General features: G+C 39.6%; 1 protein-coding gene across 1 annotated transcript; it reads left to right on the plus strand.

Annotated features, from left to right (window-relative positions):
- Positions 1-2,872, plus strand: ugt5d1 (UDP glucuronosyltransferase 5 family, polypeptide D1). The gene is made up of 4 exons (XM_078265819.1): positions 1-37; positions 256-554; positions 653-1,366; positions 1,863-2,872. Exons 1-4 carry the CDS (start codon positions 34-36, stop codon positions 2,445-2,447), a joined length of 1,602 nt encoding a protein of 533 aa, XP_078121945.1. The 5' UTR covers positions 1-33; the 3' UTR covers positions 2,448-2,872.
- Positions 2,873-16,212: the final 13,340 nt, after the last annotated feature.

Raw genomic sequence — 16,212 nt, forward strand, 5'->3', positions numbered from 1 at the left:
GGTCTTCAGGCGACTTGCTTGCTTGTCTTAAGCATGGGTAAGTGAATTTCAGAAAAATTATCAAGTTGTGGTTAGTATCACACTTTTTGTTCTAAAAAAAATACCTGTAGATTCAGATTTGTTTTACCAGCAGAAACTGTATCTTTGTATCAGTTTTACCTGGCAATAATCTATAAACTTGTTCGTCTTTTCTACTTGACAAAATGTTGAAACTGAAGAGATCTCTCATGGTACTATCTATCTCTTACATTCCAGGAATCATGTCATTGCATCGTATGTGTGGAATATTTGTATTCCTCAGTGTATGTCTGATTTCCTTCACACCACCTTGTGATGGAGGGAAAATTCTGGTGTTCCCTGTGGACGGCAGCCACTGGATCAATATGAAGATCCTGCTGGAAGAACTTCATGCCAAGGGACACAGCATCACTGTGATAAGAGCCTCCACCAGCTGGTATATTTCAGAAAAGTCTCCCTTCTACAAATCCATTACCATGGAAATGGATGAAAGTTTAGAGAACTTCTTTGAGGTGTACCTACAGGAGCATATGAGGGTATGTCATTATGGATTATCTCTTGAACCCCACGTGGTTCAATTTGTCATTCAAGTATTAAGATCACTTTCCCCCGTTTTTTTATACTGTTTTTTCAGGCGCAGACAGAGGGGGCTTCAGCACTTACTTTCTTCAAACTCACCAAGGATTTCATGTCTATGATTTCTCAGGCTCATTCATTGTGGGCTGATGCCCTCACTCAAATATTTGATGATGAAAATATGGTCAAACGCTTAAAGGATTCCCAATTTGATCTTGTTCTCACTGACCCAGCTATAGCACCAGGGGTCATACTAGCCAAGTATCTTAAACTGCCCGTGGTGCTTAATGTTCGCTGGATCACCAGCGGTGAAGGCCACTTTGCGATAGCCCCTTCACCAGTGTCTTATATCCCAGCGCCAGGATCGGGCTTAACGGACAAAATGAATTTCATCCAAAGGGTCAAGAACATTCTTTTCTACGGCGTTGTAGTATTCCAGCAGAAAGTCATGGTGGGGCCAAGCTATGATGCCCTCTGTGATAAATACATCCAGGGTGGATGTGACATCATCTCGCTTCTTCAGGAAGCAGATATTTGGCTGTTCCGGTCAGATTTTGTGTTTGAATTCCCTCGGCCCACAATGCCAAATGTCATCTACATAGGAGGGTTCCAGTGCAAACCAGCCCAACCTCTGACAGCAGACCTGGAGGAGTTTGTTCAGAGTGCGGGAGAGCACGGAGTTATCATCATGACTCTGGGAACTTTGGTCAATGCTTTGCCCAAAGAGGTTGCAGATGAAATCGCCAGTGTCTTTGCCAAGATGCCTCACAAGGTAACACATGCTCAGTGATTCGCGTTTGCAAAGACATGAAATGTTAAAAAGACTGAAATGTGCAGTTCAAAATGCTTAGTGTTTGACATAGGGAGTATTACAGATACGTAGGAAGCAATTAATCCACTACATAAAGTCATACTAACACATTAACAGTTTCCAGTTGAAGTACAAAGAAAGACATTTTAATTTATTAAGCAGAAACTTAAATGTAACATGAACCATGTTATTTAAATGCAATTTCAATGAAACAGAAACCCTATGGTTATAGGAAGAAGTATTAAAAAGAAATCACACTTTGCTGTACCCAGTGAGCATTTTTCCGTTAAAAATATTTAAAAAAACGACCATCAGAGGCGGAGTGGCAATCGGGAGAGTCAGGACTTTGTAAAAATTTTAAAACTAATAATAATACAATGGCAATGGCAACATAATTACATTGCATATCTGCAGCTGTATATACAGTAAATTTACAATGATTTCATTTTCGGGTCAGGTGATTTGGAGGCACAAGGGGAAGCGTCCCTCTACTTTGGGAAACAACACCCTGATAGTGGACTGGATGCCACAGAAGGACCTCCTAGGCCACCCGCAGACCAAAGTCTTTGTAGCTCATGGAGGAACCAACGGAGTCCAGGAGGCCATTTACCACGGGGTCCCTGTGCTCGGTATACCCTTGTTCTTTGACCAGTATGACAACCTTTTACGTCTGCAGGAGAGAGGTGCCGGAAAGATCATTCAGCTAGCTGATGTTAATGGCCACAGTTTTGAGCAAAGTATTAACGAAGTGCTCTATCATGACAGCTACAGACAGAACATGCAAAGACTCTCACGTTTGCACAGAGATCAGCCGATGGCACCCATGGATCAGGCCATCTTCTGGGTGGAATATGTGATGCGCCACAAAGGGGCTCCTCATCTGCGTACAGAGGCCTATAAGATGCCCTGGTATGCATACTACTGTTTAGATGTACTGCTACTATTGCTGACTGCAGCAACTGTACTGTTGCTTTCTACTTTGGCCATTTTCAGGTTCCTATGCTGCAGAGCTAGAACGATGACCAAAACCAAACAACACTGATTAAGGTCAAATTGGTTCAGAAATATGCTACAATGAGTTCTCTAAAGCATTATATTTGGACAAAAACATACATCTTATGATATCTCATTTGTATTTATTTAGTATTTCTGAAGTAAAATGACTATTAATCAGTTGATTTAGCCATGTTAAATCTAGATATAGCTAAAGAAATGTAACCCCTTTATGTTTCTAAATGAATTGTCAAATGTATTTGGATAGATTAAGATTTATATTGTATAATACCCATAAATAATTTGTGATAGTCTGATCTTGGGACAGTCATTTGGCAAGTGTATACATTCTCTCTCTCAATCTGTAAATGAAGCAAACAGAGGAATGTGTGTCTGTTTATCAGAGGTGACATTGACCGAGGTTGCACTTATCTGACTAGATTGATGTGTTCATATTCAGGCTGTTCTCATGAACCATTCATACATACAGGTGCTGGTCATATAATCAGAATATCATGAAAAAGTTGATTTATTTCAGTAATTCCATTCAAAAAGTGAAACTTGTATAATGTATACATTCAATCCATACAGACTGATATATTTTCAAGTGTTTTTCTTTTAATTTTGATGATTATAACTGACAACTAATGAAAACCCCAAGTTCAGTATCTCAGAAAATTAAAATATTACTTAAGACGAATACAAAAAAAGGATTTTTAGAAATGTTGGCCAACTGAAAAGTATGAACATGAAAAGTATGAGCATGTACAGCACTCAATACTTAGTTGGGGCTCCTTTCGCCTGAATTACTGCAGCAATGCGGCGTGGCATGGAGTCGATCAGTCTGTGGCACTGCTCAGGGGTTATGAGAGCCCAGGTTGCTCTGATAGTGGCCTTCAGCTCTTCTGCATTGTTGGGTCTGGCGCATCGCATCTTCCTCTTCACAATACCCCATAGATTTTCTATAGGGTTAAGGTCAGGCGAGTTTGCTGGCCAATTAAGAACAGGGATACCATGGTCCTTAAACCAGGTACTGGTAGCTTTGGCACTGTGTGCAGGTGCCAAGTCCTGTTGGAAAATGAAATCTGCATCTCCATAAAGTTGGTCAGCAGCAGGAAGCATGAAGTGCTCTAAAACTTCCTGGTAGACGGCTGCGTTGACCTTGGACCTCAGAAAACACAGTGGACCAACACCAGCAGATGACATGGCACCCCAAACCATCACTGACTGTGGAAACTTTACACTGGACTTCAAGCAACGTGGATTCTGTGCCTCTCCTCTCTTCCTCCAGACTCTGGGATCTTGATTTCTAAAGGAAATGCAAAATTTACTTTCATCAGAGAACATAACTTTGGACCACTCAGCAGCAGTCCAGTCCTCTTTGTCTTTAGCCCAGGTGAGACGCTTCTGATGCTGTGTCTTGTTCAGGAGTGGCTTGACACAAGGAAAGCGACAGCTGAAACCCATGTCTTGCATACGTCTGTGCGTGGTGGTTCTTGAAGCACTGACTCCAGCTGCAGTCCACTCTTTGTGAATCTCCCCCACATTTTTGAATGGGTTTTGTTTCACAATCCTCTCCAGAGTGCGGTTATCCCTATTGCTTGTACACTTTTTTCTACCACATCCTTTCCTTCCCTTCGCCTCTCTTTTAATGTGCTTGGACACAGAGCTCTGTGAACAGCCAGCCTCTTTAGCAATGACCTTTTGTGTCTTGCCCTCCTTGTGCAAGGTGTCAATGGTCGTCTTTTGGACAGCTGTCAAGTCAGCAGTCTTCCCCATGACTGTGTAGCCTACAGAACTAGACTGAGAGACCATTTAAAGGCCTTTGCAGGTGTTTTGAGTTAATTAGCGTGTGGCACCAGGTGTCTTCAATATTGAACCTTTTCACAATATTCTAATTTTCTGAGATACTGAATTTGGGGTTTTCATCAGTTGTTAGTTATAATCATAAAAATTAAAAGAAATAAACACTTGAAATATATCAGTCTGTGTGGAATGAATGAATACATTATACAAGTTTCACTTTTTGAATGGAATTACTGAAATAAATCAACTTTTTCATGATATTCTAATTATATGACCAGCACCTGTATAGCTATGAAAAGTAATGCACTGTAATTCATATGTATTCCACATATTATGCACCACATTGACTGCCACTGTGTAAGACCGCGAAGATCCATCTATGGAGGAGGTTGGGGTGGAAGGGTGGGTCCTAAAACAAAGAGCTTTCAAGCAGGTGAGCGGAGTTCGTGTGCTGGAAGAAGTTAAGGGGAAAACACAAGACTTTCACCCAGGAAACAGGTGTTCATGTACCAGAAGTACTACTTCAGGGGGCCGGTGTTTTAACACAAAACAATCTTTTTTCTAATCTTAACTAGTTGTTTTGGTGCCTAAACTTCGTCGTTGCAGGACAGTCACCTCCTGTCAATCGTAACGTGAGTCACGGTGCTCTATACCTGGCTCACAGTAAAAAAAAGTCTGCTAAATTGAACTGTAAAGACCGCTAAACTTAACTCTCATGTAACTGGTTGTCGCGTGACCGGCTGGCAGTCGCCGTCATTTCGTAGGATATCACACAGATTGTTGTGCATAGGTTTTTGTACGATATCATACGAACCCCTTCATGAGAATGAGTTGCCATAAAGGGCCATTATGTCATTTTCCAATGGACTTTCCTGCAAAGGTATTTACTTTTCACATAATGGACAACAATCCACCCAGTGATGATTAATTTAGTTCGACATTTTTAATTTGGTCTGTGATCTTTCCAACAGATAATGAATAACTTGGGTGTCAAGCCAAAAACCTTTGTCCATCCTCAGATCCTTCAAAAGGCAAAACCAATGTTCAACCTCATTTTCTTTTGCTGTTCTTCAACGGCTACCACGGCGCTCCATTATCCTTGACGCTTGACTCACTATAGTAAGTAGCACTGCATCCAGAGGGTAAAATAGAAGTAATGTGACCTAGTCACACTGAAAAGTCAGTTGTAACAGCAGCAATAGTGAAACCAGCTATTACCCAATATTTGACCTTTAATAGAGAACATTATTATTTTTTTAACTTTATTTTTTAATTTTGTTATTTAAACTGCATTACAATATCAAATATATTTTCAAAGTTGGTCCAAGTAATAGTCAGTAGGTGATTTGCAAATATTTAATAGGGGGGACGTTCATCCACATGGATGACTCTTTTTGTTCTCCATCCATCCATCGTCCACATCGCTTTCCCGAGCCACATTAACCAGCTCTGACTGGGGGATCCCGAGGCATTCCCAGGCCAGGGTGGAGCTATAGTCCCTCCACCTAGTCCTGTGTCTTCCCCGGGACCTTCTCCCAGCTGGAAGTGCCTGGAACACCTCCCTAGGGAGGCACCCAGGGGGCATCCTTACCAGATGCCCAAACCACCTCAACTGGCTCCTTTCGTTGTGGACGCGCCAACAGCTTTGTTGTCATTACTTAGAATTCCTCATAGGGGCGACAGAAACTACACAGTATAGCTTTAACCATTAAAATATTAAAGAGAGCTTGTGACAAAATCTCGTAAATCCATTGGAACCTCATAGAGTCACCCCGCCTCTATCTCGAATGAAGTGCCACACAGCAGAGTTGAATGTGAACAGTGACGAGTACCGGGGAGCCCTAGCTGTTAATGATTTTTGAAGTAGTTACTTCATGTGAATTATTTAACAGCTGATGATTAACAAAGTCTGTCAAACCTACTGTGTAACAGGTTATGGTCTGGTGTACATGATGTGTTTGCCTTCCTTGGTATGGCTGGGGTGAGAATCTATCAAAATAAAGGAAACACCTGGAAAAATAAGGAACACAAACTATATTGTCTGCTCAATGCCCTAGGGACCAAGTTATGCACCATTGTACACAAAGTGATTCTGAGCTATCATTTTATTCTTCTAAGCATGCAAGTTGTGATAACAGAGGTGCTGATGGCATCCGTCAAGTATTTTAGTGTTTAAATATCTCTGAACACAATAGTGAGTCCTTCAATCAGCTCAAGCAAAAGCAATAAACATTATCATAGGTGTGGAACATAATTTGTTTTCCCATCGTAGTCACATATTTTAGCTCTTGCTGTAAACAAGGTTTCCTCCATCAACAAACCACTAGATTATGGAATTTGTCGTGGAAGAAATTGTCGTAGCGTTTTATCCTCCTCTAACTGACTTGCCTTTAGGTTTACTAAGCTGTATGGTGAAATGGATTTTCTATGGGGGATTAACAAAAGCCTGATGTAACTGAAATGAAGCAGTTGCATTTGCCAATTTCTGTATGTGGGATCGTAGGAGGGACATAAGTAATTCCATATGTTTCATGTTGCTTGTTTATGAGTGTGTGTGGTGTCCTGTGATGCAGGTGACAAAGTAATATTAGACTCAACAAGTCCAGATGTTTAGGTTGATGTGAGAAAGAGTGGTTTGTTCAGTTGTTCAACATTAAATAGACACAACTATGTGTAACCGGCAGGTTAATTTGCCCCTTGTCCTGCCAACACAATCTGCCAATGCAGCGAGTGCACAGATCAGTTCCCCTGGATTGTGTTTTGTTTTATTGATTATTATTATTGTTTTCTTTTTGTTTGCCATGTGTCTGAAGTTTTGGGCCACTTGTTTTTAGGTGCCCTTGCAGTTTGAGTGTGGCTGTAGGATGCTTTTAGTATCTCCTCCATTTTTATATTTTGCTTCTTTATTTTGTGGTTATTTTAAAATCCAGGTATCCAGTGTTTTACAACTTTTATTTTCCTTTTTCATCTAGGTTGTTGTATACATTTTACTGATTGTTGTAATACAATATATTTATATTTTTGAATTTACATCTCTGAGTTTTTTTATTGTGGACTTGCAATTTGTAGGAACCCCTTGTTTAAAAACAAATTAGTAGTTAAAAGGAAGGAATTGGGTTTGAAACCCCAATATTAAGTACTCTTTGGGCGGCATTTTTACCTGTAATACATGTAACCGACACCCCCTCCAAGTGTCAGTGTCAGACTGTCACCATTGTCTTCACCTTAAATGTGCCATCATTACCCATCCTCAAGAGCTTATAACAACAAAGTCATGTGACTGACCTTAGGAGGCTTGGCTCGTCACCTATAAGAGCATCTGTGAACATGCCTCCTCTTTGCCTCACTCACCATCCAAGATTGTAAGTATCATAATTATGTTCGGGCTCCACTAGTCAATCCATCACTTCTGTGCTAGTATATTTTGACAACGTTTTATTTCCAGGATTGTTCAGGTGCCACAGGAAATTCTGCCGGATGTCCGTCATTTTGGCTGGATGTCCGTCACTTTCCGCTTTCTTTGTGTTGGCATTTTAAACTCCGGTCAATTTATGAGGACTATGGTTAACTGCTCCTCAGATCTCTGCAGGGTAAATCCAGACAGCTAGCTGGACTATCTGTCCAATCTGAGTTTTCTGTTGCATGACTAAAACAACTTTTGAACGTACACACGTTCCAACAAAACAAGTTTCTTCCCGAGGCTATTTTGCAGAGGCACCGTTGCTCCGTCCGGGGTAAGGGTGATTTGTTTAAAGAAATGCCAAACCAGAGCAAGTTTTTCTCCCAACCTGGATTGCTGTGTGGAGTAGCCAGACCTTCTGACTGGATTCATTACACAAAACACATATCATTCAAACAGGACTGAAACAATATAAATCTCACCAAATCTGTAGTCTACCACTGTTCCAACAATCACAGACTCTGGTTTGGTTGAACTAAATCCTTAATTCACTGAGTATGATGTGAAAGTATGCCAGGTCCACACGCTGTATTTCCTCTGTGTTTCTCTCTGCAATGTTAAGCAGCTGCTCATTGGTGGCTCTCACTCATTTTTCAGAGGGAGACCATTAAATAAAAAAAATAAAAAAACATAACATTCTCTTGCTGATGGAAACGTAGCTAGTTTGCAATACAAAAGAAGAGAACAAGAAGGTGTGTAAACAGCATTGCACCCCCAGCTACCAAAGCTGAAGTAGCTTGTAGTTCTTCCATAAAACAGTGACGCCATGGATGTACGGAAGGAGAGCAGATTTTGCAGGTGCTGCCGGGTAAGCCCCAGGGACACAGAGAATATTGGAAAGAACTGCAGGCTTTTATCACACCATATCCCAAACCCAAATAGATAGACATAAGGTTGAAAATCGCTGAATTGTAAAAAATATGTCATTTGTATCTCTTTATTATTTATAAAGTACTTTATCAAGAACATGTATCGTTAAAGGATGCCACAGGCAATCATTTTATGGAAATCTTGGAGATAGATTATGTCCTAGTTGTCATTTTTTGCATTTATATCAATCCATATAAATTACATCATCTTCTAAACTAAAAGTGAGAATATAAACCAAAAATAAATCCTACAATTTCAGAAAAAACTGTAACTTCATTGTAACCAACATGAATTCAAGCTGACCACAGCTGTATTCTCTGCCAAATTGAAATTAAAAAACTCTAAACAGCCACCTTCCGACCCTAAATAGGAATGAGTGTTTGATTCTGAAAGGATTTTGCTGTAATGGCAGATTTAAAGTGGCCATAGACCTAAAACAGTGCTATGAAAAAAGTGTGAATCCATCCATCCATCTTCATCCGCTTATCCGGGGTCGGGTCGCGGGGGTAGCAGCTCCAATGAATGAATGATGAATGAACATCAATTAAAACTGAATGGAGAAATAAAATGGAAGAATTTATGCAATTGTTTCTTGAGTGCAAATCACATTTTAATGACATGGTGAAACAAGCCAAACCAACTAATGTAAATCAGTCTGTGTCTATCTAAACAAAACTAATTTGAATTGATCCAACAACGTATTCAAGTAGACATAAACAGGCTTATTTTGTATCTGTGAAAATGCAATTGCTGAATGTCTTTTAAAGTATTGTGGAATTCCAGTGTTCTCTTTTCAAGTCAGATACACTTCCAAACTCACATACCTCCCTTGTATTGCAAAATGTGTACAGGCAGATGAAATGCATTGACAAATCCTTGACCACATTTATCCTGTGACAGAAAGCTTTAAGTCAACATTTACAGCAACCTTGTGTGTGAAAATCCACATCATTCCGTATTGCTACTTCCTGCACAACATGTAGTTCTCCACATTCATTTTGCCCCAAGGGATGCCTCAACTAGTGCAGACAAAAGGTCAAACACCCTAACATCTGCTGTAGGAACAGCCTACATACAATTATAAAACAGGTGCTGTGCATGTCTCTGTCTTGTCACTGTTATCAGCAACTGTGAGAGAGAGCACAAAGCCCTCCTCCCTTTGTGTCCTCATATCCCTCCCTCGGTCTGCTTTTTCCCCGTCCTTCTCCCCTCTCGGATTTTGTACCCTGTTTCTTTGTAAAATCCTTCCTGTGCTCATGGCTGGTATTGGATGATGTCACTGAGCATGTTCTGTGTTAGAGACTAGTCAAGGCCGGGCTGTGAATACAGGGAAAGCAGATCCCTTCATATTGTTAAATGCCACATTTTGAGTATGGGTGTAACATCACCAATGACTAGATTCTATACAATAAAAGCAAACAAATGAATAAAATAAATATAGGAATAACAAAGGTAAAGAATTGAGAAAATTGTCTGATTTTATGTCATTGTTTTGGAAAGGGGAAGCATCTCTACTGCACCTTTTTAAATGTACTGTGGCTGTGGTTGATATTCTGAAACAGGAAACATAAAATTACAGCTAATATTTGACCTAGTTAAACCACCTTCATTTACTTAAGCCTAAAAACACACCCAAGCCTACAGACACATTTAGTTAAAAAAAATGAAGGTCCAAGGCACCCTTCTTGCAAAAAGTTAAAAAGCCTTTATTTGGATGGCTATTTCATATTGAAATGGTAAGTACGTTAAAAATACAGCTGAGTAACAACCCATGCGTAGCGGCACAAACAGCCTGGTCTTTATTTATTTGTTGTTTTTTTACTTTTACTAAAGCACCTCCATGATTTCTTGAACTTTTGAGCACTCCAGACCTTTTTTCTTCTAAGGACACATTTATTTATGACCTGACTGTAATGACCTGTACTGAAAATCATTTGACTAGAAGCCTCATTATTTGATTTGGTGGCCAGTGTACCGGCGCACTCTTAATACTCTGAAAGAAAAAAGCCGGAAAAGAGAAAAAAACTAAAATGTTCATACGTAAATTAGCTGATGACACTTGCTTGAATGTGACATAATCAAGTGTATGTGAATGTCGATTGCACAAAGCCATATTGCTCGATGCCTCACACACACGCTAGAGGGTGGATACCTGAACCGAGCCTGTTGGAACCCTGTTGGGCCGGGTTCGGACAGATATTTAGAAATTATGTTCGGGTTCGGGTCGGGCTCGGTCACATCAGCGTGATAAGTCATTGAACATTTTAAATTTAAAAAAGCTTATGTAGGTGTGCGCCTGTGTTAACGTGCACTTGTTGCCCCGTGTGCGCTGATGCGCTCATCTGTTGACATTTCCGAATGCCTTCCTACAAACGTACATGTGTCATTAGTATAAGAAAAAAATTAGATTTTAACTGTGTCAGGCTCCGGGTGGGCTCGGACATAAATATCTTAATGCCTGTCGGGCTCGGGCCTGGCTTGGTTACTGCTTTGTCGGACGCGGGCCGGGCTCGGACAGAAAAATCCGCACCAATCCGCACTCTAAAGTGTGTTTTACAGTAACCGCAGCCCAGCTGGCGCGCGCATATGTGACGTCATGAAATCGCCGTAACTATTTATACCTGCGCTGGTGGTCGCGATACTAGTTGCAGTCTTCTCATGAAAAGAGGTGGCGCTAATGAGGAAAGGCTACTGACTTTGCTATTTCTACGGACTAGAAGAAGAAGAAAAAAGTAAACAACGGCAGAACTGGCAGCAGCATTGACGTCAATGCTTCAATTTGATTCGATGACCTATGGTCGGATCAAGTCTTTCATTCACCATAAAAGAACTCATCTTAACCCAGTAAGTTTACAAGAGAGACTTGGAGTCATTCTGAGAGTCCTGGCATCTGGTTGCCCAGGAGCTCGTTCATGTTTCCTGTTTCCGCAATCACCCCCTAGAGTGGTATGCGACCGCGGCTCGCGCGCTATAAATCAAGCAAGATCTACATCATTTTGACATCACGATGGCGCGCACCAGGTTGGGAACGGGCAGTATAATTCACCTCTAACGCACACACGCACACATTCAGCCTCTGACCTTAGCGCAGTTCTTAACAGCTCACACAATGCGGGGTAATTTGCCTCAGAATAAAAAGTTTCAAAGGTCAGTATGAGACACTCACTCTTGCATGCACACAAATACAGCACAAATCGAAAAAATCTAAAACTTCACACTACCCATGCCAAAATCCTAATCTGGTGAAACTAGAGGCCTAGAGCTGCAATGCATCCTCCATTTCGCCCATCTGCACACACACATGCACACACACACACACACACACACACACACACACACACACACACACACACACACACACACACACACACACACACACACACACACACACATTCAGCCTCTTTGGCTTGTGCTCCCAAAGGGCATCTGCAAGGTGTGACATCATTCTCTCCACAGACACACAAATCACATGAATTGCTCTCTCTATGGTGGAAATACTGGCCAGCAGCACAAATTGATCCACTGATCTGCATAGCAAATCCTGCTCTGCTTTGGTTGGGCGTTTGCACGTGTTGCTGTCTGTTAAGTCTTGGAAATCATAGTCATGCTTCAGCTATGTAAAATTCTCCCAGACTGAGCACATCATCCATTCTCACAAATCTGTTGGATCACATGGCTATAAGTATGATATTTTTCTGACTCTATTGTTTTCCCTTCTCATCATTTCTTATTTTGTTTTCAGCAGCTCATTTGTAACAGTGAAATATTATTGTGGAAAACTTATTATTTTTAAGACAATCATTGCAGAGGATAGAATGTGTTTTCTGACATGAAAGGTAAATGCAAATGTAGGCTCTAACATATCAAAGATATTTTGTATGTAGACATAAAATGTCTGCGGGCATGAAATAATAATAATAATATTTTTCATTCTCAAGATAACTTAGGCCAGGGGTCCCAAAGTCTAACACTCATCTGCTATGCAGGTATGATGTAGCAACACCTAATTAATGAAAAAATATACAATATGAAATCATATAGATAGCACTAGTTTACTAATGCACATATCTTTTTACCTTATTCGCTGTAGCATACAAATCCAAACACATTGTCTGAGATCAATGCAAGTGACACATTTAGAGTGGTTTGGAAGTATTTCTCTGTCACAGTACATCTATCATGAAGTGAATCCTGGATGGTACTTTACTCTTGTCTCTGCAGAGACTACCCTCAATCCCAATACATTTAAGATCCATGGCTGTGGTCAGCTGGTCTGAATTTAGAGTTGGAGGACACATAGTCTCACTTTGCCAGACCCTCCTCAAAAGCGCTGTGAAGGAGGCTCTGGCCACTCCACATAGCATTCGGGGATGGGAGGAAAACATGCTCTGGTTTAATAGCATATCTTTAAACCAATCAGAATCGTCATGGGCGGCACTAAGCACCACACAGAGCCGCTGCAAAATAGTCGTGCGAGAGAAAACTCAGATTGGACAGATATTCCAGCTAGCTGTCCCAATTTACCCTGCAGAGCTCTGAGGAGCATATAACCATAGTCCTCATAAATCCACCAAATTTAAAATTCCAACACAAAGAAAGCGGAAGGAAACAGAAAATACATGCATCCGGCGGAATTTCCTGTGGCACTGGAGCAATCCCGGAAGTGTAACGTCAAGGATACAGACTAGACTCTAGTTCTAGTCACTAGAGGACACACAACAGAGCTTGGAAGAGAAGACTGTGCTAAGACTTTAGGGCAAATACTGGGAGGAGATACAGTGTAGTTTTAGTGACTATGTTTGCATGCACATTACTGTTTGCATGCACATTAATGTTTGCATGCACACTAATATTCCACTATTATTCACAATATAACACTATTCAGAATTTAATATGGGTCATGTTAACAGCATATTCTGTTTGGATACTCAGAATTTTGCCTTATTCCGAATGTAGCATTTTCCAATTAAGACGTGGTATATGTCAATATTATTCAGGTTTTTAGGAGAAATCAGATATGTATACAGCCTCTACAGAATATGTTAAAAATCTAATAAAATCTATTTAATAAATTATAAGACACTTATTTTGTAAGATCATTAAACTGAAGACAAAAAAATCAAGTGTGTAAAAGAGAGTAAGTAATCTCCTACAATGTAAATCATTTTCCTGTAAAATAACAGTAAAGAGCTGGCAGCACGGACGCCAGCAATATAGTGTAATTTCACGGTATCCATACTGTAAAATTACTTTACAGTAGTACTCTGTAAACTAGAAATACAGTATATTTCTGTATTCACACTACAAAAAAAATTTAGCATATTTCTGTGATTATTTGGAAATTATAATAATATTCTGTTTAGGTTGCTACTTTAACTTCTCACAGTTTACTGTAGACAGGCACAGTAGATAATACAATAACTAAATTTAGCAGTTTCCTAAAATATTATAGCCCTGAGAACTTCATTGTTCTCAGGGCTATAAACAATTGCTTAAGATTATTGTGAATATTGTGCAAAATAAGCAATAAAAACTTCATAATCAAATACCTTTATTTCAGAGCAATGTCAATGTCAACATGAATATTGCTACTTCCAAAAAATAGAAAAAAAGAAAATAAACCCTGTTGGACGACGCTGACAAGAGAGATTTCTAGTAGAAAACAGAAACAGCCTAGTAGTGTCTGCTTTAGACTATGGCAATAACTTCTTTAATAAAAATTAAATTCTTAAATTGCTCGTCAGAGACTGCCCCTAACCCTTACCAAACGTGAAGGGCATAACCTATAGTTGACTTTTTTTTTAAATTTAAGACAAGTTTGAACACTTACCAAATTCTTGTCATAAGTGATTTATCTTACCTACAGTAACTTAAGCTTTACCTTTAATAACAATGGGTCTAAGAAAAGGACCAAGGCAACAAATACACATCATAAGCAATATTTGGAAACCTACACTATTAAGACTATTTAAGGAACATTAGAGCCTTTTTGATTACACGAGTAAGAACATTCAGCATACAAGCATCTTTGGCACATTTTGGGGAACAAATGCCCACAGGCTCGTGTTTTTCCTCTTAAAATAGTCCTGTGAGTTAGATTAAAATTTCCTCAAAAGTCAACTTAAAAGATTTACATATGTACCAACCTTAGAAAGTAGGTGACATCTCTGGTTCAGTACGGTCTTCTCTATCTGTGGCAGGATGATGACTTTAGGTGTAGCTCTTCTTTTTTTTATTTATTCATTTTTACACACACACACACACACACACACACACTCCTTCCCTTTTCTTTTTTGGATAAGGTGTACTGTCTAATTATTTGTTTAATGGTTTTAAAATGATTTTATCCCTTTTTGTAACCACAAGAGGATGTTAGGGTGCATGGGTTGTGGGTTGGGGTGGGATCTGTTTTTGTTGTGTAACGTCTGTTAAATACCAATAAACAGAACTTTAAAAAAAAAAAAGATTTACATATGTAATCCGCTGTTCCTCTCTGCAGCATTATTCCAGTGTTGCCACTGTCAAACAACAACAAACAATCATAATCATAAATAAACTATACAATCAGGAATGTACAGTATAATGCTATTTTCCTGCTGCCTCCATCTGCCAAGTGTTGTTCCTTGGATGCAGACGTTCGGCTAATATTACCAAAATTAAACAAAAAACCACCCAAAAGTAATATTGTTTTGGCTATTCAAATCTAAGCCTCACTGATGACATGACATGTTCAAATCCCTAGCAACACAAGCTCCTGAGCATCAGTTTGATATCAAACATTTTTGGCAATATGAATATGATTTTAATTACCGTTTAATTTGTAGATGCAAGACCCGATGCATGTTGATGAAGAACACTTGATGATGTGTAGCACATGATATCTAAATTGTGCGTCCTATTCTGGAAAATCTCCTATCCAAATGATGGTTCCTGAAGTCCCTCCAGGAGTTGATGGCAAATTATTTCTGTATTTCTTTAAAGAAAATTGACTAAAAGCAGTAGCCTCAATTTAAAAGTTGGGGCGGCCTCTAGCTCACCCATTAAGAGCATTTGCCCCATGTAGGCTGAGTCCTGCAGCGGCTCGGGCTCAAGTCCGACCTGCGGCCCTTTGCTGCGTGTCATCCCCCATCTCGCTCCCCCTTTCATGTCTATCCACTGTCACTACAATAAAGGGAAAACCCCCAAAAAATAATCTTAAAAAAAAAAGACTAACGTATCAAACTTCTGACTGTGCTCCAAATTCCCCAGTCAACACTCAGTTTCCAACAAATACTGTAGTGTCCTGTAATTTAAAACATTAGCATACTGTTTAGGGCCTCTGTCCTGTTGCTCCAAGTTAAGCAGCCCACAATGCATTGCTAACTACAGTACTAAACTGTTTAACATGAAAACAGTATTTTAGTGTTGAAAATTGGCTGTAAATTTACAGCAGTTGTTTACAGTGTATGATATTAAGGTACTACAAAATAAAAGTTTGGGTTTTTATTGGGTGGTTAATTGTTAAAAATATGCTATAATGTATACAAAGACATTACAGAGGAAAACAAACAATCCGCATCAAAAAAGAAATAGAGCAGCCAATGATGGTTGCATTTTTTTCAATTAAATTATAACTAATTCAGCCATTATTATCAGTCACAGGCTGATTTACATTATTTTTATGTTTATTTATTGTACT

The sequence above is a fragment of the Sander vitreus genome, chromosome 13 (assembly GCF_031162955.1).
Source record: "Sander vitreus isolate 19-12246 chromosome 13, sanVit1, whole genome shotgun sequence".
Classification (NCBI taxonomy): Eukaryota; Metazoa; Chordata; class Actinopteri; order Perciformes; family Percidae; genus Sander; species Sander vitreus.

What these genes read in the sequence shown, in the direction of transcription:
- ugt5d1 (XM_078265819.1), top strand. An exon ending in ACCTACAGGAGCATATGAGG is followed by an intron (nt 555 to 652) that starts GTATGTCATTAT and finishes CTGTTTTTTCAG; the next exon opens with GCGCAGACAGAGGGGGCTTC. An exon ending in TTGCCAAGATGCCTCACAAG is followed by an intron (nt 1,367 to 1,862) that starts GTAACACATGCT and finishes TTTTCGGGTCAG; the next exon opens with GTGATTTGGAGGCACAAGGG.